The sequence below is a fragment of the Coenobita brevimanus genome, chromosome 56 (assembly GCF_032717465.1).
Source record: "Coenobita brevimanus isolate Jiangsu-jjx chromosome 56, ASM3271746v2, whole genome shotgun sequence".
Classification (NCBI taxonomy): Eukaryota; Metazoa; Arthropoda; class Malacostraca; order Decapoda; family Coenobitidae; genus Coenobita; species Coenobita brevimanus.
Window position 1 is genome coordinate 36,763,116 of NC_137009.1, and position 26,385 is coordinate 36,789,500.

The 26,385-nt window shown below is 41.2% G+C and overlaps 1 protein-coding gene and 1 non-coding gene across 2 annotated transcripts in view; both read right to left on the bottom strand.

Moving 5' to 3' along the window:
- Positions 1-599: 599 nt before the first annotated feature.
- Positions 600-26,385, bottom strand: part of LOC145401612 (high affinity cAMP-specific and IBMX-insensitive 3',5'-cyclic phosphodiesterase 8A-like) — a 125,502-nt gene continuing 99,716 nt past the window's right edge. The window contains exons 12-16 of the mRNA XM_080273805.1: positions 26,105-26,232; positions 8,590-8,744; positions 4,413-4,574; positions 2,424-2,553; positions 600-1,115 (exon numbers count right to left, since the gene is read on the bottom strand). Of these exons, the coding sequence (XP_080129931.1) occupies positions 901-1,115; positions 2,424-2,553; positions 4,413-4,574; positions 8,590-8,744; positions 26,105-26,232 (790 nt within the window). The 3' untranslated portion in view covers positions 600-900. The remainder of the gene's footprint in view (positions 1,116-2,423; positions 2,554-4,412; positions 4,575-8,589; positions 8,745-26,104; positions 26,233-26,385) is intronic.
- Positions 19,384-19,502, bottom strand: LOC145401841 (5S ribosomal RNA). Its single transcript, XR_013897681.1, has one exon. It is a non-coding gene; the product is annotated as a 5S ribosomal RNA (ribosomal RNA).

Below are 26,385 nucleotides of genomic sequence, written 5' to 3' on the forward strand. Positions count from 1 at the left end.
TTGAGTAAGGTAACGTGGGATGGTAGAGGGGGAAAGAACTATTGAAGGTCAGGCAAGGAAGAATCATTAACAGTGAGAAACAACGTCTTTATACTCAAGGATCACTCTTCCTTTCATGCTTTTTTATTTATATTTACTTCCTTGCCTCAAAACTACCCTTCTGCTCAATATTTAGAAACTTTACCAACACTATGCTTTCTCCTTTCTTTCATTTACTCACAGTTATTAGCATGCCTTATTCCCTCTTTTTCCTTACACTATTTTACTTATCTCACACCAACTTTCTATCTTACTCCTCTCTAGTCATTATATCACTAACTCTATTTTGTTATTCTCTCTCACATGACTCCATCTCTGTCTTCAACTTACAACTACTCTAACATTTTCTTTTTCCACTCCATCATTTCTTTTTAATCCTCTGACTCTTCCTCTTACTTGTCTCTCTTCTTCATACCACTCCAATCTGTTAGTTTCTCATGTAACTCACACACTTTATTTAATCTCTATCCTCAACTAACAACCTCTAGTACACTATCTCCACTCAATCATCTGTTTTTAATCTAAAAACTCCTTTTTTCTTACTCTAGTTTCCTTTGTCACCAACTTACTTTTGTCTCTATAATGACCGCCTAAACTTTCACTTGCATCTTTACTTTGAACTAAAAAGTATTCTCAGTTTCCCTGTCTCCTTATTTTTCTTTCCTTTTTTTTAATATTATTGTGCCCTTTTCTCTTCCCTCTCCTCCGCTTAATATCAGTTTCCCTCTCCCTCTAATTCTTCCTCCTTTCTCTTACTTCCTTTCTCTCCTTGTCTCATCCACTTCCACTCTGCTCTCTCTTTTTCTATCAGTAGCTTCAAGATCCTCTATCTTTCCTCTTCCTCCTTCTCTCCTTCTTTCACTAGCTTGCATCTCCTTCAGTTTCCGCCTCTTCTTCCTTCTCCTCCTCCTCCTCTTCTCTCTTCCTCTCCTCCTCCTCCTCCTGCTCCTCCCTCTCCTCCTCCTCGCGCTCCTCCGGGTGTGTGGGAGGATGTGATGGCACCGACTCCTCCTTCTCCTTCCAATACTGGTAATTTCGACGCAGGTGTTCCATCAGCTCTGGGATGTCGGCCAATGCTATGGGGAAAGAGGGTGAACATTTTTATTATTACTGTTACTATCATCATCGAAAATCATCACCGTATCATCATCAATCAATCAATCATTATCGTCATAATCATCAATCATCAGTCAGTCGTTATCGTCTTTGTTGTCACCACCATCGTCAATCAATCATCATCATCAATCAATCGTTATCGTCATTGTTGTCATTATCATCATCATCATCATCAATCAATCGTTATCAGTCATCATTAACATCATCAATCAATAGCTATCACTGTCATTATCATCATCAATTACAGTAAAAACTCAATATAACGGAGTTCAATAGACCAGAATTCACTTTTATAGGACTCGAGGAGCTACCGGACTAAATTCCTATACTGTACAGTATATCAGAAAAAGTCTGATAAAGCCAGAAGCAGTCTGGACTGCCTGACCACTTCAGCTATGTTCATCACAATAAGGTAAATAAGCCATGTTTATCGGTGTACAGTACAGTATTATTATATATATTATACCATTTGATTAATGTAGTGAAGTTATAACACAGTACAGTACCACAATGGTAGTCAAAACAGTTTAAAAAATGTTCATGTGATCTGGACTAAATGTCTGATATATTGGAAAACGTTTGGATTAGCTGGGGGAAATCCGGATGTTGCTTTTATCAGAATTTCATTTCGGGATGCTTTGGGCCCCAATTAGTCCGTTATAGTCAGATCTTACTGTATCGATCAATCATCGTTGTTGTCGTCATCATAATCCTCCTCCTTCTCCTCCTCCTCATCATCATCATCAATCATCAATCAATCATCATCGTAGTCATCAGTCATCATCATCATCATCATCATCATCATCCAATCCTTTACTGCCCTACCAGGACAATGGCAGGCCAGAATTTTGCTCCTTTGTCCAGAAACTGAAGGTAGGTATCTATTTATTCACCCATATCTACCCTTAACACTGAAATCCCTCTCCTCACGCAGGCTCTACTCCCCACAACATATATGGGATCATGGAACTGAAAAATATCATCAACATTATCATTAACATCATCACTGTCATCATCACTATCAACAGCATCATTATCATCGTCATCAACATCTTCATCACCATCGTTATCATCATCATTTTTAGCATACATCGTCTCTGTCATCACCATCACCATCATATTAAACAATCATCATCATCACCACCATTATCAATCTCACCATCATCATCATAGCTCCAAGCTCAACTTTCACCATACACAAGCAGGTACTGAAAACAAACAAATTAACAGTACTCGGCTCGACAAACAAACCCCTACAAAGAACGTACCATCCCACGCGTCGAACATATCATTGATGAAGAAGTCGATGAAGCCGATCTGTGACTTGGGTATGGAGCAAGTGGTACGGTCAAACTGGGGCATCACGATCGGCAATCCTCGCCTCTTCTCCTCCTCAGTCTGTAGGAAGAGGTGTGTGAGGTAAGCGAGGTGTGAGAGACTGTGGGAGGTGAAGTAAAGAGGTGTGTGAGACTGTGAGAGGTGAAGTACAGAGGTGTGTGAGACTGAGAGAGGTGAAGTACAGAGGTGTGTGAGACTGTGAGAAGTGAAGTACAGAGGTGCGAGAGGTTGGGAAGATGTGGGAGACTGTAAGAGATGAAGTACAGAGGTGTGTGAGGTGGAGGGCATGTGGGAGACTGTGAGAGATGAAGTACAGAGGTGTGGGAGACTGTGAGAGATGAAGTACAGAGGTGTGTGAGACTGTGAGAGGTGAAGTACAGAGGTGTGTGAGGTGGAGGGCATGTGGGAGACTGTGAGAGATGAAGTACAGACGTGTGGGAGACTGAGAGAGGTGAAGTACAGAGGTGTGTGAGGTGGGGGAGGTGTGTGAGACTGTGAGAGGTGAGGTACAGAGGTGTGTGAGACCGTGGGAGGTGAAGTACAGAGGTGTGTGAGACTGAGAGAGGTGAAGTACAGAGGTGTGTGAGGTGAAGGAGGTGTGGGAGACTGTGAGAGGTGAAGTACAGAGGTGTGGGAGACTGTGAGAGGTGAAGTACAGATGTGTGTGAGGTGAAGGAGGTGTGGGAGACTGTGAGAGATGAAGTACAGAGGTGTGTAAGGTGGAGGAGGTGTGGGAGACTGTGAGAGATGAAGTACAGAGGTGTGAGAGGTTGGGAAGATGTGGGAGACTGTGAGAGGTGAAGTACAGAGGTGTGTGAGGTGGGGGAGGTGTGGGAGACTGTGAGAGGTGAAGTACAGAGGTGTGTGAGACCGTGGGAGGTGACATACAGAGAAAGGAAGGTGATGGGACTTAGAGAGAGATGGAGTACAGACAACAGAGCAAGGAAGTGAGATAGGAGGCAGACAGAAAGGAGCTAATCACATGATAAAAAAAATTGTCAAACTACATGATCAAAAAAGATGTCTAATTACATGATCAGAAAGTCTCCAGTCACCTCTTACCCCATTCAGCTCGGTAGATTGCCAAGTGTGCCAGTATGGATGGTTTATTTGCCTATACTCTATTCACAGTAACTTGGCCTAAAATTACTGTCTCTCCATAACAAATGCAGAGTTGGAAGAATACATTACCACCAGAATATGGTGCTTGTCATGAAGAAATGCTCTGGAAAGGATGAAGAGCTGTAGTATTGTCTTTTTCTGCATTTAAGCCACAAAAACATGAAAATCTGGGCCAAGTAGAGTAAAATGAATATAGTAATGATCCCTAACCCCTTCCAGCTCAGTAGATGGCCAAGTGTAGTCAGAATGAATGGCTGATTTGACGAGTAAAAATCCCTAATCCCCTTTCAGCTAGGTACATGGCCAAGTGTGGTCAGAATCGATAGCTGATCTGAGATGTAAAGATTCCTAACCCCTTTCAGCTCAGTTCATAGCCAAGTGCAGTCAGAATGGATGGCTGATATGACTAAATCATACCTAAGGTTCATCAGATTTCATGCAACCACAACTTAGTATTCAAGCTGCGAGTGGCACTGTTCTGTCAGAAAAAAACAATGTTGTGGCATTCAAATTGTGAGAGGTAAGAAAAGAAAGAGAATTGGGAAGAACTGAGGTAAACGTGTCGACAGGTATGGAAGGGGAGACAGAGAGATGGGGTAAGGCAGAAGGAGGAGACTTAGGAAGAACGGAGGTAAAAGTGTTGACAGCTAAGGGAGGGGAGACAGAGAGATGAGGTAAGGCAGGAGGAGGAGACTTAGGAAGAACTGCGGTAAAGGAGTAGACAGCTAAGGGAGGGGAGACAGAGAGATGAAGAAAGGCAGGAGGAAGAGAAGATGTGGGACACTATGGCATGGTACCTGGTTAAAATACTCGTTGGCTATCCGGTACGCCCAGTCGATGGAGAGATGGAGGGGGCGGAGTGGGTTGCTGACATCGGCACACTTTATCAACATCCGCTTGATGACCACAATGTTCTCGGCTGATCCGAAGGCCAACAGGTCAGGAGAATCTCGACCACTCTACAAGGGTTGAAAAGGATAACAAATTATTTCACCAACAGTAACAATGATAACAGCCTATGCCCTGACTCAGACTTTTTCTTCTTCTTCTTCTTGCGGCTCTAAGCTCATCTGAAATGTGAACCTGGTGAACTGTGGATTGTGGCTAGCATTCTCTTGCAGTCCTCTATCTTCCTTTGGGGGGATAGGGTAGAAGTTGAGGGACATTTTATAACCAGCTTTCTTCGACTTCTCTCCAGCACCTGAGTCATACTAAAATAAATAAATAGAACAAATAAAGTCTAATAAGAGAATACATGATTTAAAAAAGGATGGGGATGTGTGGATCGAGGGAGTATGCATTTGAGAAGGAAAATGGTAACAGTCTATCCTGTACTGCCCTTCAAAGTGTACAGGTTCAAGGCTAGGCTACTAGTGTCCAATCCAATCCATTTAAGGGTAAATGACTAGACTACTCTAATAACTATAAAAAGATGAAAATCTGGGGGGGGTGGAAGGAGTACAGGGATACCTAAAAATCCTTAAACTCCTTGACAGCATGACATATGATGATTTTCTTCTTCCCAAAAATTTCCTGAAACTGTTGAAGTAATATCACAGTTTGAGACTTGGTTCAGTTCCCATTCCACACAAAAAATATCAGCTGGACCATGACCATCCTCATCATGGAGATTCTTTTCAGCTGTACCACGGCTAACCTAAGCACAGGGATTCTCTTATGAGGAAAAATGGCATCATTTGATCTTATTTCATTTAATGAGGACAAGATAGACTCACACTGGACGGGTTAGATATATCCTTCATTTTTCCCATGAATATGCAGGTGTTTTCTACAGTGAATACAACTGCAGAAAAATTACTGATATGTCCACATGACCAAAAAAGTATTTGTACACAGGTGATCGATGAATATTGCTGCAGTTAGTGTTTTCTTCCTAAGGCAAATACTTCTGAATGATAATTCATAATACATATTTTATAAACTTCATTCTTTACTACATGTCGATAGTAACAGCAGGCATACTCATATATGAAAAGGAACTGAATAACATTTTCAAATGTAATGGTTTAAAAAAGTAACACTGAGAAGTGTAAAGACATTTTTGTTTTTACTGAGTGTACATCATTATATAGAAGAGACTTACTCCTTCAATCCAGTGATGTATTTTGCTGACTTACTCTTACTATCATCACATTATTTCACTCAGCTTCGGAGGTTTGAACACTGAGGGCGCAGTTGTGAGAGGAAGATCGAAAAAGACAGGATGGGGTCACAGAATGTGTGACCTCAGGGTTAAGGGACTGAAGAGAGTGGCTGCAAGTGCTTGAACATAGTGCAAGGAGACAGATGTAATTTGTTAACCAAGGCCAATACATACAAGCATACTGGAGCCTTTATAAATGTACGAGGAACAACAGAGACCCCTCACAGTGATGGGGCAAATGAAAGCTATATCAAATGCCTCCAGTTCATGAAATCTCTCCTGATCTTCATAAAATCATCTTAAGGCAGCACCAATAGAGTAAATGGTATGTCATGTAAAAGTTATCTATACAGTATCTAGATAATTAAAATTCTTCTGTAAGCTAAGAAAAAAAGAAAAAAAATTACTACATTGTTTTCATGCTATCTTAAAACTGTCATCTCTCCATCTTGTAATGTGAACTGTAACAACAAATTTACAATAGAACATGGTGCTAGTGAGAGAAAAAGAGAGAGAGAAAAAAGTTATATGGGAAGGATGTAGAGCAGTAGCAATGTCTTTTTCATCCACTGACCTAGGTAAAATAAGCTGCAAAAGGACAAACATCTCAGCCAAGTTAGAGTAAAAACAGTACAAGGATGGGACTGGAGTGTGCTGGTACTGTGATGAGGAAAGGTAGATTGACTGAGGTAAACTGAGATGGTTTGGGCATGTGGAGAGGATGGGGGATGACAACTGGGTGCAGAAAGTGAGAAATGTGAATGTTTGGGGTAGGGTTACAAGAGGCAGGCCAAAAATGACCTGGGACTTGGTCACAGAGTGTGACCTCATAGATAAGGGACTGAACAGGGAGGCTGCCAGAGATCGAGCAAAATGGACATCCACCATTAGGTGACGAAGGCCAATGCATGCAAGCATGTTGGAGTCCTTATAAACTAAAAGAATGAACACCGACAACAACAAAAGCCTTAAGTGTTGATTACAATGACATACACAGGGAATGATGGCATGTGCAATGGGCTGATGAACTGGCACAGGCATGGCAGATGCAAAGTGAAGTTGAAATTAGCTTGCAGATTTTGTTTTATTCCTGCCATTTGCTGATGGTTTATTTTGTTTAGGAAAGACTGTTTGAACTGGGTGGAGTAGATATAACAAAAATAATTCCATTCAATACAACTGGCCTTTTGTAATGTGAAAAAAATTATCTACCAGTAGCAGAAATAAGCCTAGATGAATGTCCACTCCTAACTGCATTATAGCAAGTGGAATGCAGTATAACCATTTCCAATCTTCACGGATGTTTTAAAACTGACCCTCATATGTACAGTGACAGGGGCCTACTGACACCCCCAAATATTTGGTTTTGATAATACAAGCATAAGACATGAATAACGGCTGGGTTTGAAATTTATTCATATTACAGACACTCTTGGGGGTCCTCTTCCCTGAGTGAGGTGACGTGACGAGAAGTGAGGTGAGAGAGAGATGAGGTTCGATGAGCAAGGCGAAGTGAGGTATGGTGAAGTGAGGTGAGTCTGGTGAAGTCTAGTGAGGTAAAAGTGCCAGTGGGATCATTACTAAGTGAGAATATGCATAGTGACAGGACTCTAGGGCATGGGGGTTTTGGCTCTGTATTCCAGGTGGGGTACGAGGCTTCACAACACCTTTTACTTCCTGATTTATTCTGCATATTACACCTCAACATTCTCTTATATGTTATTTGTATTTATCAGTGTAATTTAAATCATTACTGTACGGTGGCTTATAATGCTCCTCTATCACTCTGCCAGGTGATTTCTTGTGTATTGTGGGGACGGCTCAGTCAGTGTTACCAATGGCGATCCAGCATCGTTTATTTTTTACTCCCACACCCATACCTACACCAGCAGACTGAACTATACCCAAGACACAAGTCACCATCACTTTTTTTTTTCTTTTCTTTTTTAACTGTAAGATATGTGTAATGAGCAAAATAAACTGCTACGGAAAAGGCATTACAATATCATCCAGTGCTGTTAACTATAGACACAACCACTAAATGCAAGATATTTAGACACACAATGATACTGTATCTATTGTAAAGATAAAGCAGCTTCCGCCCAACTTGGACCCACACCTAGAGAGGGTTAATGTTAGTCTGTAAGTAACTGAATCTTTACAATAAACACGACTGAAATAAGTTGGTATGATTTATTCCACTACAGAGGCTGGTGAGGGCGGAATATGCAAGGCCAGAACGTGAGGTAAAGTGAGAAGAAAAAAGAAAAGGAGATGAAAGGCAGATGAAGAAAGGAGAGGAAGGGAAGGGAAGGGAAGGGAAGTGGAAGGGAAGGGAAGGGAAGGGAAGGGGAAGGGGAAGGGAAGGGAAGGGAAGGGAAGGGGAAGGGAAGGGAAGGGAAGGGAAGGGAAGGGAAGGGAAGGGAAGGGGAAGGGAAGGGAAGGGAAGGGAAGAGAAGGGAAAGGAAGGGAAGGGAAGGGAAGGGAAAAGCAGGGAGAGGAAAGGAAAGATAAGATGAGGCAAGGAATGAATGGAAAGGAAAGGTAAGCAGAGATGATGCATGGAATGGAAGGAAAGGAGATAGGAGAGGAGAGGTGAAAAGAGGAGAGGAGAGGAGATGGGAGGAGAGGAGAGAAAAGGAATGGTGAAGCATAGTGAGGTGAGAAGAAATACAGTAAGGCAAGGAAAGAAAAGTAATGGAAGGGAAAGGAGAGGAGAAGAATGAAAAGAAGAAAGGTGAGGTGAAGTGAAGTGAAGTGATGTGAGGTGAGGTGAGGTGAGGCAAGGCAGGTGAGGTGATGCAGCTCACAGTGTCGGGGAGTTCATCCTCCCTGAGTGGGGTGCGTGAGGTGGCAGCCATGTTGAGGAACTTGCTGAGGTGTTCGAAGTGTTTGGTCATGTCAGTGGCCAGTACCATGTCAACCACACTCCGCCGCAGGTGCTTGTACGTGTCTCGCTCCAGCCCTGCAATGTGCAACATGAGATGACGGTGAGGTGATGCTGCAATTAGGATCTGCAACATGGATGGTGAGGTGAAGCTGCTATAAACATCTGCAACGAGGATGGTGAGGTGAAGCTGCAATAGAGATCTGCTACGAGGGTGGTGACAGTATACTGTTTTTTACTCTAACTTTGCCTAAAATTGCCATCTCTCCACCAACAATGCTGAGTTGCAAGTGGGATTTACTCTAGAATATGATGTTATGCCTTTTTTACTCCAACCTGGCCTAAAACTGCCATCTCTCCATCTTGAATGCTAAGCTGTAACAATAAAAAGTATGATGCTAGTCATGAAGATGTGCTACTGACAGTATGTGGAGTTATAGTTTTTTTTTTTCTGCTTACCTATGAGAAATAAGCTCCAAAAGGACAAAATTATGGGCCAAGTTATGGTAAACGAACTATAGTCATGAATAAGTGCTATGGAAAGGAAGGAGAGTCACTGCATTATCTTTTTCTGCCACTGAGCTATGTGAATTAAACTCCAAAAGGATGAAAATCTGGGTCAAGGTGAAAAAACTCCCCCTCCCCCCAACTCAGGGCGGAGGCTTCACAGCCTGCTCTCAAGGCCCAGTAGTCCTCCTATATGCCATACACCTCCGCATATCATCACTTCAGTGCTAACACCCACCGTCCATATTGAATACATGCTAGGGCTGTCTCATACGGGACTGCTGTATTGGTATTAGCTGGGGTATTTTTACGACATGTCGGCGGATCTTCTGGTAGATCAGTAGCCTGCTTTCATGAAATTCAAATCCTTAAACTGCTCCCTGCTCCAGTGGGGATTTGAACCTGGGTCTGGTAGGACTGCAGGCCACCTCTCTACCGATTGAGCCACCGCCTCCCCCATTCAGCCTGAAGACATCTTTGTTCTTTATTTTTCTTATCTCTCAAATTATTTTATTCAGCCTGTCTGGTGCTGTACTTCTTGCACCCAAACATGGCTTAAATTTTTATCCTTTCGCATCTTATTTCACACAGCTCAATGACATAAAAAGAGGATGTTATTGCTCTACATCCTTTTTCATGGCACTTCTTCATGACTAGCAATATATTCTAAGAGTTAATCTACTGTTACAACTTGGCATTCAAGATGGAGAGATGCAGTGGCATACCTGAGGGGGGGTGCAGGGGGGGGAGAGCTGTTTGAAACTGCCCCCTGGGCCCCCAATTGAGAGGGGCCCCCCAAAGCCTTAAAAATTTATAAGCTTTTTTTAAAAATATATGTATTTATCATCCTGACAATTCCGGCTCAGATAATAGATAAGTTTTGAGAATTAGGGGGGCTAGGTTCTTTGTGGGGCCCCCTTCCTGGAGGGGGGCCCCCCAAAGAACCTAGCCTCCTGGGCCCCCATATCTCTAGGTACGCCCCTGGGGAGATGGCAATTTTAGGTCAAGTTATAATAATAATAATAACAATAACAATACATATACAGCATAATAAACCCCTCAGAATATGGGTGGCCCTTACCTAAATATATATACAGTACATATATATACATATATAGATAGATAGATAGATATACTGTATATATATATATATATATATATATATATATATATATATATATATATATATATATAATATATATATATATATATATATATATATATATATACACACTATGGCTGGTTTGTTTTCACCAAAAGTGGACCACTCTCACAACTTGAATACGAGGCCATGGTTGCATGAAATTCAGTGATCTTTCATTCTGATACTGGAATGGGTCTCCTTGGTTACTAGTCAAATTCAAACAACGTGAATACAAAGCTGTGGTGGCATGAAATTCAATGGCCCTTAGTTATGATGTAGGAATGATGATCAACCCAGTTCTGGCTGGCCAAGCAAACCCATCAATTGCAGGCAAGCAACTGCCCTTGCACGGCCTTCTCATGCAGTGAACTGATGTTCCCTTGTGCTTGACAGCATCTTGCCACAACAAGCTGCGGGGAATAGTGTGAAGGTTTGGTTCCTGGATGGAGGCCTCGTTTGTGTCTCTCCACCCTATTAACAGGGGCTCCACTTCACCTTATAATATGGTTATATGGTTACCACCCAGTGTTATAAATGGTTTCCTGAGCTGCAGAAACTGTTAGACCTGTCACTCAGTACAGAGTCACCTGAAGTGGAAAGAAGTCGTGGCTGCATGAAATTTAATGAGCCTTTGCTATGATATGGGAATGAGTCTCCTTGGTTACAAGTCAAATTCACACACCCTGAATAAAAATTGTGGTTGTATGAAATTCTGGCATCTTTAGTTATGATGATGGAATGAGTCTCCTTGCTTACTTCATTCCTTTTACTCTAACTTGGCCTAAAATTGCCATCTCTCCACCTTGAATGCTTAGTCGTAAAAACAGATTAACATCAGAATATTATGTCTGTCAGCAAGAAGTGATGTGAAAAGGATGTAGGGCCTTACCATTTTCTGCCATTGGGCTATGTGAAATAAGCAGCAAGTGGACAAAAATCTGAGGACAGGGCAACATGGAGGTGATTTGTTTGTGGCCACCCCTTACAGGATTAAGGTGTCTGGCTATAGATAGACAGATAGATGGAAATTAAAAAGTACTGTCAAATTCATAAAACATGATCATGGTTGCATAAAATTTAATAAGCCTTAGTTACGATGCATGAATGAGTCTCCTTGGTTACTACTTACATTCATTCTCCGGTCTGACTACACTTGTCCAATAACTGAACTGTAAGGAGCTTGGATTGCTGTCGGGAAATACAAATCGAGTACAGTGAGAGAGAGAGTGAGAGAGTCACAAGAAAAAGGTAGTATCTCAAAGACCTTGCAGTTTATACCAAGCAAATTCTTCATGCCTGCTTGCGAATGCTTATCAAAATTTTAGTGTGAGTAAGGTCCTATTGAGGTTTCTTTTAAATTACTCTAACGTGCTGTAGTGCTATTAACAAAACCTGTGGGTCGATCTTGTACGTGAAAAACTTTACACAAATGTTGGTGTTAAATCTTTTCAGTCCCTGCTTCCAACTTTGTGTGTTTAGTGTTGTGTTTTTAAGTTTAGGTTACATATCCAATTCATGTTCTTAAAATATATTCATACAATTGCAGAATGTAATACCTCTGCATATCCAATTCATATTCATACAACATATTCATACAATTGCAGAATGTAATACCTCTTCCATAGTTATTTATTCTGTACTATATACCTCAATATCTTCTAGTTATTCTGTACAATATACCTCATTATCTTCTACTACAGCTGTATGTAATAAATGTAGTCTATGTCAATAATAAAACAATTAAGAAAAAAAAAAAAAATTATTATCAAGGCATAAAATCTGTAGGAGAGAGGTGCTAAGACGGATCCAATCCCACTCAGAATACTGCCATCAATACCTCCTGCTCTATTCAATGGCCAGACACACTACTCAACCCCACTTCAAAAGTTACTGAATCCCTTAAAACCTACACTTACTACTTCAACCTTCACTCAATGTTCAAATATCTACACAGGCATTTCAAATGCAGTTCAAAATCCCTAAAAATGTACTGTACTGCCATACCCCAATACACGGCATCCCAATAACTGAACACTTGCTACAACAAACACATGAAACTGTGGAACATTCCCACAAACAGCTGTTGATTCGCTAGTCCAAACAATCCGCCACTCCCTAAGGTTGAAACACGTGGATCTAAATACAGATTTGGTGATGCGTGCAGCTCTCCCCAACCTCCCTCGCTTCTTCTCCAGTCCCCAACTCCCCTACATTCGTCCTCCATCTCCCACCATGTTCAGCGCTGCCAGGCATGTCTTCCTCCCTGTCCTCCTGCCATTCCCCACCCCCACTCAGTGCACTGCCTCCTTGGCCAGCGCTTGTCCACTCTTGCTGTGTCTGTTGCCGTGAATGCATCTCAGCACCACACCTCCCACCACCTTACCTTCCCGCATTGTCACATGGTGCACCACCACCACCATTCCAAGAAGTCTTAACAGACTTAAATGTTTTTTGTGTGTCAACAATAAACTGCCATAACGTGTTTGAATGTGATGTTTGATGTCCCATTTTTTTAGCAACAATTTTGTTTATGAGGATACTGACATTACTTATGGTGTTTCTGTATCAGTCGCTAATGAGTATGGTATATGAGAGTTTGGGTTTGGGCCTGGAACACAATTCCGGCTTTTCTTCTGTATCTTATGGGGAAAACTGCTTTGACATCCAGTAACTCATTATCTGAACACTTCCACCGGTACACAACACTGCAGGAAATTGGGGTATGATTGTACTAAAAATCCCTAAAAAATTACTGTACTAAAAATTCTTTTAAATTACTAATAACTCTTTAAAATTACTGTACTAAAAAGTCCTACAAATTACTGTACTCAAAATCCTCTGAAAATTACTGCACTCAAAGGCAGTTCAAAATTCCATTAAAATTACTGTACTCAAATGCAGTGCAAAATTCCTTTTAAAATTATGGTTCTCAAATGCAGTTCAAAATTCCCTTAAAAATTACTGTACTCAAATGCAGTTCAAAATTCCTTTAAAAATTACTGTGTTCAATTGCAGTTCAAAATTTCTTTAAAAATTATGATTCTCATATGTAGTTCAAAATTCCTTTAAAAATTATTGTACTCAAGGGCAGTTAAAAATTGCCTAAAAATTACTGAATTCAAATGCAGTTCAAAATTACCTAAAAATCACCATACTCAAAATCCCATGAAAATTACTGTACTTGCATGAGTTTAAAATCCCTACAATTACTGTATACAAAGCCAGAATTTCAATCAATGTCCACACAGCTATTCAAGGCCTATATAGCCACTCAATGCCTATTATCAATGCCCCACCAGCATTTCAACATCAAGAGAGACACACAAACACACACGAACAGCCGGAGAGAGAGGACGTCCCTGGCATCGCTCCTGACCTTGAGTAGTTTCAGGAATTTTGTCTGTCCTGTCTCCTAGGGTCTTTCTTTAAATTTAAAATAATGAAAGTTGGTAGACTACCAAAAATGTAAAGATTTGTTGGCAATAGTATACATGAATGTTTGTGGCTTATTGGTAACAGCTGTTTAGGTACTTGATCGGTACGTTAAAGATGGCCGAAAATGTAAACAATGAGGGAATGGAATTTCAAGGATTTGATGCTAATACTAATGTCATGGACCTAGTGAAAACATTAATTATGAGGATTAGTGAACTCGAAAAAAAGTAGAGAATCTAGTGATAAAGGATGTGTCAGGAAATACGGAAACCACCATACAGAGTCTAATCCAGTCCAACGAAACAGCCAATGAAGAGATTAAGAATTTGAAGAGGGAGAATGTTGAACTGAGGAGGAAACTTGAAGAGAGTACTAATAAAACGGAGAAGGTGAGTAATGTACTAGAAGAACACAAGGCAAAGTGGGCACACGTAGAGGAAGAACAGAAAGAAGTGGTCAGCTTAAAAGAGATCATCCAGGAAGAAAGGGAAATGAACAAGAAAGAAATGGAAGAAAATGTAGTGAAAATACTGAAGAAAAAAGAGAAAATAGTGAGAGAAACGGTAGAAAGGAACAGATGTGTGGTAGTATTTGGAAACAGGGAAGAGGAAGAAAAGGTTAGGTTCGCAAGACTCGAGAGAGACACGAACATGGTGAGAGGAATATTAGGCAAGATTGACACCGAAGGAAACAAGTGGGTAAAAGAAATTGAGGAAGTAAGGAGGATAGGGCCTTATAAGAAAGGGGAAACAAGACCAATGAGAGTCAAGTTTACATCAGAAAGTGTAATAAATGAGATACTTAAAGTGACCTGGAAATTAAGCAAAGAGGCGGGGATGGAAAATATTATAATAAGAAAAGATCTGAATGAAGAAGAAAGAGAAGCTTTAAAATCATTAAAGGAAGAAGTAAAGGAAAAAATGATAAGAGGACAGAGGAAGAACGTAATACTTTTTTTTGGAGAGTATTGGATATGAAAGTAAGGAAATGGTATTTAAGGAAATAGAAGTGAAGGAAATTAGGGGGATGGTTGTGAAAGATCAGAAGTTGAGGAAGTGGTACGGACAGAGAGTAGGAGAGAAGAGGGTATTAATAATGTCAAAAATAATTTGAAGGTGATATATACTAATGTTGATGGTTTCATATCGACAAGGATCGAAATTAATGATTTCTTGAGAGAGCATGAACCTGATGTCATGTGCTTTGTAGAGACCAAATTAAGAGAAGATATTGATGTTCATTTGGGAGATGGTAAATACAAACTGTGGAGAAAAAGACAGAAAAGAAAAAAGGGAGGAGGAGTGATGATAGCAGTGAAGAACAACATAAATGTAGATACTGTGGAAATGGGAGAAGGCAGGGCTGAAGTGATATATATGAAATTAGAAACTGGAGAGAATGTTAAGAGAGATATGGCGGTAGTGTATGTTCCCCAAAGACGAGAGCATGGAAGGATGACGAATACCATGAGATGTTGTCAGATATGGCTAGCTACTTGCAAAAAATAATTGAGAAAAGCAATAATATAATTTTGGTGGGTGACTTTAATTGTAAAGAGGTGAACTGGGAGGAATGGTACTGGAGGCGGCGAGGATTCGTGGGGTACTATGTTATTAAATATAATAATGAATAATGTGATGACGCAGTGGGTCAAAGAAGAGACACGGTTTCGAGGTGAGGACACACCAGCAAGGTTAGATTTACTGTTCACCAAAGAACCTGATGTAATAGAATCATTGGAATATCTCTGTCCTTTGGGAAAAAGTGATCACGTGGTCATTGAGTTCCAGATGTTAATAGGAAACGTCGAGCCAAGAGACGAGCTTCATAGACAGGGAAGATACAACTTTGGCAAAGCACATTTTACAGGATTGAGAAACTTTTTGAAAATGCAGATTGGAGAAAATTCAGAGAAACAAGAGAGATACAGAGGAAGTGGGATATCTTTCTAGACCTCTATAATTTGGGAGTGGAAAAATTTGTACCAAGAGTAAGAGGGAAAGAAAACAGGAAAAAGGAGTGGTTTAATAGAAGGTGTATGATAGCCAAAAAAGAGAGATAAGGCGTGGATCAATTGGAGAAAGAGAGGTAACGACAGAACAAAGGAAGAATATAAAAGAACAAGAAACGAATACACAAGAATACGTAGGGAAGAAGAAAGGAATTTTGAAAAGGTATAATTGACAAATGCAAGGATGAACCCAAACTGTTTTATAGATTTGTTAATGGCAAACTGAAACAAAAGGAAGGAATCACCAAGCTGAAAGTAGATGGAGAGGTCTTTAATGATGCGGCAATGCAAGCAGAAATAATGAACAAACGTTTCCAGTCAGTTTTCACTAAAGCAAAGGAGCTTGTGGAAGGGGAGGGAGTGATTAGAAATGTTCCGGTGATGAAAGATATAAAAGTGGAGGTGCAGGAAGTGTATAAATTACTGGAAACTCAAGATGTAAGGAAAGCCCCAGGACCTGATGGAATTTCTAATTGGGTACTGAAGGAATGCAGAGAACAACTGGCGGATAAAATTCACAGCTTAATTGTATGCTCACTGGAAGAGGGGAAAGTGCCAAAAGAATGGAAGAGGGCAAATGTGGTACCAATTTACAAGGGAGGAAACAGGGAAGAACCCCTGAATTATAGACCAGTGTCTCTAACCAGCATGGTCGCAAAATTGTGTGAGAGAATCCTGAAAGACAGATGGATAAAATATCTGGAAGAGATGAATATTTTGGCTGAATGTCAGTTTGGATTCAGAAGTGGAAGGTCATGTGTTTCAAACTTGTTGAGCTTTTACTCAAGAGCGATTGATGTGGTACAGGAGAGAGATGGTTGGGTGGATTGTGTGTACTTAGACTTAGAGAAGGCCTTTGACAAGGTACCTCATAAGAGACTAATGTGGAAACTAGAATATATAGGAGGACTAAAGGGGAAACTTCTGGAATGGATGAGAGACTTTTTGAGAGACAGACAAATGAGGACAGTAATAAAGGAAAAGATGTCTGGATGGAGGGAAGTAACAAGTGGAGTCCCTCAAGGCTCAGTGTTGGCGCCAGTAATGTTCCTGATTTATGTAAATGATATGGTAGATGGAGTGAACAGTTATGCGAGTCTGTTTGCTGATGATGTAAAGATCTTGAGGAAGATAGAGGTTGAGGAGGATTGTAAAATACTGCAGGAGGATTTGGATAGGATACACAATTGGAGCCGGACGTGGGAAATGAAATTTAATGTAAAGAAATGTAAAATATTGGAAATGGGTAAAAGTACCAGGAGACCATCACTGAATTATTTTTTGGGTAATGAATTAATCACAAAAAGGAGAGAAGAGAAAGATTTGGGAGTGCTGGTCCAAGATAGTTTGTCACCAGAAAAGCACATTAACAAGATAGTTGGAGAGACTTATAAGCTCTTGACTAACATAAGAGTAGCATTTCATTATATGGATGAGGAAATGATGAAAAAATTGATAGTGGCCATGATCCGCCCCAGGTTAGAATATGCAGCGGTAGTGTGGTCCCCACACAAAAAGAAAGATATAAACAAGATTGAGAGAATACAAAGAACAGCAACCAAGATGGTCCCCAGTCTGACAGACCTGTCATACAGAGAGAGGCTGGAAAAACTGGATTTGCCTTCGTTAGAGGAAAGGAGAAAGAGGGGAGACATGATTGCGGTGTTCAGGACCATGGTGGGAGTAGATAAAATTGACAAAGAAGATCTGTTTGTATGGGATAAGAGAGCAACAAGAGGACATGGAATGAAATTGAAAAAGTCAAGCTGCTTGAAGGATATCAAGAAATATAGCTTTCCTTACAGAAGTATAGACTTATGGAATAGCCTGGACAAAGAGATCGTCCAGTCTAAAAACATAAACGAGTTTAAAGTTAAATTCGACTTATTGAGAAACAGCGACGGAAACCCACGAGCATAGTACATTCCGTGTATATCACAATTAGGTATATTCTTAAATATTTGGAACGACTTAGACAAAGAGGTGGTGCATGAGAAAAACATTCATGTGTGTAAAGGTAGACTTGATAAATGTGGATATGGAGACAGGACAACACGAGCATTGCTCAATTCCTGTATACTACAAATAGGTAAATACAACCTCTTCACAATATACTACATGCCTTCTCAATGCTTTATTATCTACTCAAAGCCACTACTGTTCATCTACTTCATGTTTCAATTATCTATGCAATACCTCAACTTCTACTAAGTGCTCAAATATCTACACAATACCAGTTCAAACCCAATGCAAAACTATTTCAACAGCTTCTCACTGATTCAACTTCAACTCAATGCTTCAATCTCTAATCAATGTCCTGAGGGTGATTCAATGCCTCACTTTGTGTTGCGTATATACCTGAGTGACGAATCAAGCTTTGTTTCAGTTCAATTTGTTTTGTTTCTAAAGGCTCCCATGTGCTTGTAAGGCCAATGCATGCAAGCACGTTGGAGCCTTTATAAACAAAAGAAAAAGAAACTAAACTATCAATTCACTATTCAGGTATACACATAATACTGTACTAGTTCATTCTATATGCACCACTACTTTACTATCTTCATAATACTTCCTCTTGATGCCTCAGTTTCTATTTCAGTTTCCAAATACCAACTCAAAGCCTCAATATTTAGTAAATGCTCATATATCTCTACAAAATACTATTACAGATTCTAGGCAAGACCATGTCAGAATATTCTCAATCTTTCAATCTGTACTGAATGCTAAAATATCTAGACAACCTCAAATTCTAAGCAACACCATTTCAAAATACTCTCACAGCTCCAATATCTAAGCAAAGTCACTTCCTCCATATCCAAACAATGGCTCTGCATCTATAATACTCAATGTCCTACAGAACTGTACTACACATCAACAAACCTCCCAGACCGCTTTCATTCAAATCTGGACTCCTGGACTTCACGACGCACAATCAACAAAACACTGAGATGGGTTTATGAGATATTCTTTCAGGTTCAGCCTTCACTGGTAGATTCATCTGCATGGTTTTAGAAGAAAGAAAATTAATCTTAACTTTCCTTTTTTGGCACAAGATACACATATCAGCAAATACAGTAATAATGACAGCCAATCTCATATTCACTCCTTTCAACGAGTATGGGACCGGACACCTTAAACCGGCCAAACACGCTAGAACCGCAATCACGGTTGTTAGCATAAACCACCCTACCATACTCAGCATATACTTTCGAGTTATCTGCCACTATTGAAAGGTAACATGTGCATGGCTGCATTTTATATGTATAATGCATGTTAGAGAGAAAGAGAAAGAGAAAGAGAGAGAGAGAGAGAGAGAGAGAGGAAGGGCAGGGGAGAGGGAGGAGGGAGGTGAGGAGGGGGGGAAAGGGGAAGACAGGAGTGGAGGTAGTGGATGGGTAGACGTCACAGCTACATCATGCTACCCTTGTTCAAATACCTACTTGGCTCCTGCCAGGCTTCGCCATTAGAGTCAAGAGTTAGCGCCTTTATTAACCACATCTGGCAATGCATTATTCATTCATTGCCAGACGCCATGTATCCCAGACGGGGTGGCCAAGGGCTTAGAGTTAATTGTTTTACAGGGAGGGGCACTAATCCTCCACCAACCCCACTTAACGTAGGGATGCCAACAGCATCTGGTGTTCCCAGGCAGTCACCCATCCAAGTACTAACCAGACCCAACGTTGCTTAACTTCGCTGATCGAACGGGAAGCGGTGTACTCAACGTGGTATCGCCGTTGGCAATGCATTATACTGCCAAAAATTAAGGCAGGGTGTGAAACAAGCTGTGCCAAAACACCATACTGCTCCAACAGTTTGTTTAGAAGATATTTGCGAAAAATGATGCCTCACGGCCTCTGAAACACATAGTAATTCAAACTACTGTATTGTATTAATTCATCATTTATCATCATCCATACCTAATTTTCACAACTGTATTGTATTCATTCATCATTTATCACCATACAGACCTAATTCTCACTATTGTACCGGTACTGTACTAATTCATCATTTACCATCATCCAGACCTAATTCTCCCCACTGTATTTGTTTGCTTGTTTCTTCATTTTTGAAGGCTCCAACAGGCTCGCATGCAACGGCCTTGGTCACCTAATGGCAGATCTCCATGCTGCTCAATCTCTGGCAGCTTCTCTATTTAGTCCCTTATCCCTGAGGTCACATTCAATGACCTCGTCCCAGGTCTTTTTTGGTCTACCTCTCACTACCCTACCCTTAACATTAACACTTTCACTTTCTGCACCCAATTATCATCCCCCATCCTCTCCACATGCCCAAACCATCTCAATCTACCTCTCCTCATCACAACACCAATACACACCTCTCAACTCTTCCATCATAAACTTAGCCCCCCAGGCCATGTACTCAGGGATGCACTGCACATCCACCTAATCAGTGCCATTTCTGTACGTCTGAGCCTGCGAATATCCTCTTCCTTTACTTCTCAGGTCTCACTACCATACAGCATTACACTCCTAACACATGCATATACAAAGACCCCTGCATGAAGGGAAAATATCTCGATGTCAGGCAAGGCAACAGCTCCCTGGACTTCTTCCAACCACTCTTCACTCTAGTCACAGAGCTAGCTCCACCCCCACCTCCAGCACATAAAATGTCTCCCAAATAACAAAAATCTTCCACACACTCAAGAGACTCACCAACAAGTTCAATCCTTTCACACCTGACAATCTCAACGTGATCACCCCAACACACTGCACACGTAAAATCAGTATTATCTCGCAGTCTACCTCCAATACCACTACATCTCTTATGCACCCACTTATCACAAACACTGCACAAGATGGAATTACTTCCCACGCCCTTGCGGCAAATCGCACATGGCCACTCCACCTCTTCTTTGACAGTACCACCCCCAGCCCTATGCCATCACTTTTGTTTTATCTACATTTACTCTTAAGCTCTTGTGCCTCATACCATCTCTCCATTTCCCAAATCTTTCCTCCGCCTCCCTTTCATTCTCTGCAATCAACACCAAATCATCAGCATACATCTCCCACGGGAGTCCATATCAGAAGCCATGTAAGAGAGCTTCAAGTACCATGATAAACAAGGGGCTCAAAACTGACCCGTGGTTCACACCAACATTCACAGAAAACTCATCACTCAAATCTCCATTCACCCTTACCTGATTGCGTACACCAACATACATTGCCATAACCACCCTGACTAGCCACTCCTCGATCCCAAGCTTTCTCATTTCCTACTTCACCACCACCACCGTAGGGACTCTGTCAAAGGCCTTCTCTAAATAAACAAAAACAAAGTACAGTTTCCTTTTCTTTCTTACATATTTTTCCCGAGGCTATCGAACAATGAATATGGCATCAGTAGTCCCTTTGCCAGGCATAAACCCAAACTGCATCTCATCAACATTCACTCTTTCTATACTCATACCTTCTAGAACTCTCTCCATTACCTTTATTATCTCATCCAAGAGCTTTATGCATCTATGATTTCCTCTTTCCAGGGCATCACCCCTCCCTATGTACACATTTACAATTACACTCTTTGGCCAATCATCTGGGGACAACACGCTCACATATAATTGTATTTATCAAATCAGTGACTAACCTCACTCCTATATCTCCTGAGGCTTTCAACATTTCAGCAGTCAACCCAGACACACCTGCTGTCTTCCCCACCTGCATCCTGCCTGCTGCCCTGCTCACAGTAGCTGCGTCATCAAGGGCCAAGGGCCAAACACTGGATCTGCTGGCTTCAAACCTTCCCAGTCCCAGTCAAACTCCTAATTCAACAACCGGTTGTAATGCTTTCCAAAGGCGTCTTTAATATCCCCACTGTTCACCACTACCCTTCCTTCATCATTTTTCACACACTGCTCGCCTGTGACATCCCTATTCTCCCTCTTAATATATTTGCCACCTTAAATATCATATTCTTCCTTTCCCCACTATTTAGGTTATCAAGTAAGTCTCTGAGATTCAGACTTTGCCCTGTAAACCTCTCTTCTAACCCTACGCTTGGCAGCCAAGTATTCCTCTCTGTTACCGCCCTTTCTCTACTCCCAGAAAAGCCTTCTTTTCTCCTTAACTGCAGCTTCTACATCCTCATCCCACCACCAAGTTACTTTATGTCTTGGGGGGCCCCCTGTCCATCCACACACTGTATCAGTAACTCTCAAGAGGTTGTTCCTGAGGGCCCTGTACTGTTCATTAACACTTATATCATGTAGCTGACTGGGAGAATAAATCATTGTTGTGACTCTACTTCTTTCCACAACACTTCTTTGTGACAAGCACCATACTGTAGTGTTAATTTATTGTTACAAAATGTCATTAAAGATGGATAGATGGGAGTTTTGGGCCAAGTTCGAGTGCATGAAAAAAAAATAAAAAATAAAAAAAAAATAAAAAAAAATAAGAGTCTGACTTAAAGAGATGACAATTTCAAACACTCATCATTCAAGCTTTTGGAATTTTTAGTCCTAGTAACTGAAAAAAAATATAAATATATAAACAAAAAATAAGAAATAAAAAAGTTACCATTAATTTGATGTTACCCCCATTAAGATGTACTCTAACTTGGCCTAAAACTGCCATCTATTCATCTTTAATACTGCTCTGTAACAACAGATTAACACTAGAATATGGTGCTAGTCATGAAGAAGTGCTGTGGAAGGAAGTAGAGTCGCTGCACTGTTTTATTCTCCCACTGAGTTGTGTGTAATAAGCTGGAAAAGGACAAATTTGGGCCAAATTAAGGTGAATGACCTATAATCATTCAAGGTATTTTCTTTTGATCGTAGTACTTGAGAGAGAGAGAGAGAGAATATTATACCAATTCCATGTTATTCTCTCCATGATTCAGGTGTCCAATGCCAGGCTACCACATTCTATACTCTTTCCACCTTAACCTGGCCCAAATTTGAGTCCTTTTGTAGCTCATTTCACATAGGTTAATGAAGGGAAAATATAATACCATGGCTCTACATCCTATCTATCGCACTTTTTCATGATTAGCGTCATTTCTCATTGTTATTGTTAGAGATGAACAGTGAAGATCGGGAGATGGCAATTTTAGCGCGAGTTAGAATAAAAGTAGTACAGTATAGTATATTCAGAGGTACATGTCTATACCCATTTTACTTTAACTTGGCCAACAATTGCCATTTCTCCATATTGAATACGGAGTTGTAACAAGAGATTAATGCCAGAACATAATAAAAGTCATGAAGTGCTATGGATAAGTTGTAAAGCCAAGTACTGTCACATTCCTCCACTTAGCTATGTGAACTATACTGAAAAGGACAATAATCTGGGCCACGTTAAGGTAAAATTACTATAACCTACTCCCCTCAATGGCATTTTATGACTAAAAAGATTACAGTCACTTCTTAGGATGTAATGCTGCTCGCTTCTTCCTTCACCTTTATCATTCTTTTTCTGTATCTGCCCTCTTTCTTCCTGCTTCTCCTGTCTTTCCTGTCACTTCTTATTACCGTTCTTTCCTTTCAGATGGCTTTACATTGAGTGACAAGCCAAATGGCTTCCAGAAAATCAGGAAACCATTTACAACGCTGGTTGGTAACCATATAACCAACCTATACGTGTTCCCTACATGTCAGCAAGTGGGTTGGTGGAGGGTTAGTGCCCCTCTGAATAAAATGTCTATCTAAAAGACAAACACTCAACCCTTACAGGATTGTGGCGTCTGGCTACAGGTAGACAGACACTTCTCAGAAACTGAGTCTCTACCGTGCCATCTTCAGGCTGGGACTATATTCTAGTCAGTTAAAGATGCTCCCTAATACCCCATTCTTTGCAATTTACTTTGAATGTGGTTGGTTAATAACCTTTTGAATGCTATTTATATCCTCAGAAGAGGACAGTAATGTGCAATAAACAAAATAAATCACTTAGGAAAAGGTGTTAGGGAACTACATTAACTAATGAGAATACAGGACTGGGCCACTCTAAACAATAAAATCACCTCGTGCCAGAAAAGACATACGGTTTATTTATTTTCACTTGATTCAATTTTTTGTCCTTTTGCAGCTTATTTCTATGAAGCTCAGTGGCAGAAAAAGACAATATTGCAGTTCAACATCCTTCCCATAGCACTTCTTCATGACCAGCATAATATTCTATTATTGTGACAATCTCTTAAAACAGTAATCTCTTGTTCTATCTATCTATCTATAGCCTGACGCCCTAATCCCGCAAAGGGTGGCCGCAGACAAAACGCCTCCAAGTCACTCTGTCACCCACCATTTGACTCCCCTCCCCCCAACTCACCCCCCCCCCTCCCTCATATACCTCTCAACTCCATCCCTCCACCTCATCCTCAGTCTAACCCTCCCTCTCCCTCCCTCCACCTCACCTACATACACCCTCTTAGTCAGTCTTTCATTCTCCATTCTCTCCACATGTCCAAACCACCTCAGTGTATTTCTCCTAATCTTTTCAACCACATCCACATCTACCCCACAACGTTCCTTCACTTCTTCATTCGTTAACCTGTCCCTCCACGTCACTCCACATGCTCCTCTCAAGTAACTCATTTCCACTGCTCTCACTCTTGACTTGTTCCCCTCTTGCAAGGTCCACGCCTCGCTTCCATACGTCAGGGTAGGGATCACAATACTATCATGCAGTGACTTCTTAACTTCCATACTCACCTCCCTATTTCTCATCACTGCTTTCAGTGTACCAACATCCTTTCTTCCCTGCTGTACCCTTTCACGTACTTCATCCCCCAAAGTTCCATCCTTACTCATCACACTACCCAAGTACTCGAATGCACTCACATTCTCCATATCCTCACCATCCAACCTCACTGCACACTCTATGACTTCATTCCTCTCAAACACCATAACTTTACTTTTGTTTACATTAACTTTCAGCTTCCTCCTCCTACACACTGTCCCAAATTCATTCACCAAACCTTGCAACTCCCATTCATCTTCACTCAACAATACTGTATCATCAGCAAACAGCAACACCGGAAGCTTCCAAATCTCACCCTCATTCATTAGGGCAACCCCCACATCCACTGCCCTACCTTGCACCTCCTTTACAACCCCATCCACATATATATTAAACAGCCATGGAGACATCACACACCCCTGTTTCAGTCCCACATTGAGATCAAAGAACTCACTCAGCTCACCATCCATTCGCACCGTAGCCCTAGCTCCCTCGTACATACTCTTCACAGCACTCAACAACTTCCCCTCCACTCCATATATTCTTAATACCTTCCACATACCTTGCCTATCTATTCTGTCATAAGCTTTCTCCAAGTCCATGAAGGCAGCATACACTTTCCTTCCCTTCTCTAGATACTTCTCCACTAAACATCTTAGAACAAATATCTGATCTACACACCCTTTTCCCTTCCTAAATCCCCCTTGTTCTTCTCCAACTAGCTCCTCTGTCATATGCCTAACCCTATCAATGAGTATTCGACCATATATTTTACCAGTCACACTAAGAAGGCAAATACCCCTATGGTTACCACATACTTCTCTCTCCCCTTTTCCTTTGTACAGAGGAACAATTATACCTGATTTCCAGTCCTCTGGAACCCTTCCCTCTTCCCAAGCCAATCTACACAACTTCCATATCCACTCCACAACAATCTCACCCCCATACCTAAGCATTTCACCACACACTCCATCAATTCCTGGGGCCTTTCCCAGCTTAATCTTCTTCATCGCTTCCACTACTTCCGACCTACTGATCTCTTCCTCCCTCCTCTCATCTCTTCTCCCAGCCATTCCCCAACCACTTATACTCACACTGCTCTCACTCTCTACATCTCTTGTTACAACTCAAAAATCAAGTTGAAAATATGGCAATGTTAGGCCAAGTTAGAGTAAATACAGAACAGTATTATCTATCTACATCTATCTATTGCCAGAAGTCTTAATCCCACAAGGGTGGCCACAAACAAAACTGCTTCCTCTCACACCCTGTCCTCTGGCATTTGATGGCCCTCTCCTTCCAACATACACACCCTCTCTCATGTAACTCTCTATTTCATCCCTCCATCTATCCTTGGTCTCCCCCTCCTCCTTCTCCCTCATCTCATCCTTGGTCTCCCCCTCCTCCTTCTTCCTCATCTCATCCTTGGTCTCTCCCTCCTCCTTCTCCCTCTCTCATATATCTCTCTCTGCTCCATCCCTCCATCTCATCCTTGGTCTCCCCCTCTGTTGTATACATCTTTTCACTCCACCCCTCCATCTCATCCTTGGTCTCCCTTTCCCTGTCTTATATATCTTTTCACTCCTTCCCTCCAGCTCATCCTTGGACTTCCCCTCCTCCTCTCCCTAGTACTCACCCTTATAAATGTTGACCCGGGGATCAGAGTGCGTGTGTTTAAATGCAACGGCCGCGTGGTGGGACTCCAACACACTCTGGTCATTGTAAAGGATGGCCAGTTCATTGTCCGTGTTGCACAGGAACGCACTGCAATGGAACAACCAAACCAATTACTATAACAGGAGAGGCAAACCAACTGGGCAACTGTGAGTCCTGGCCTACAAGGAAGTTCATAATAATGACACCGATAATTTTCAATGGATTAGAATAAATTCCTCTAAACTATAATATCATGTGCAA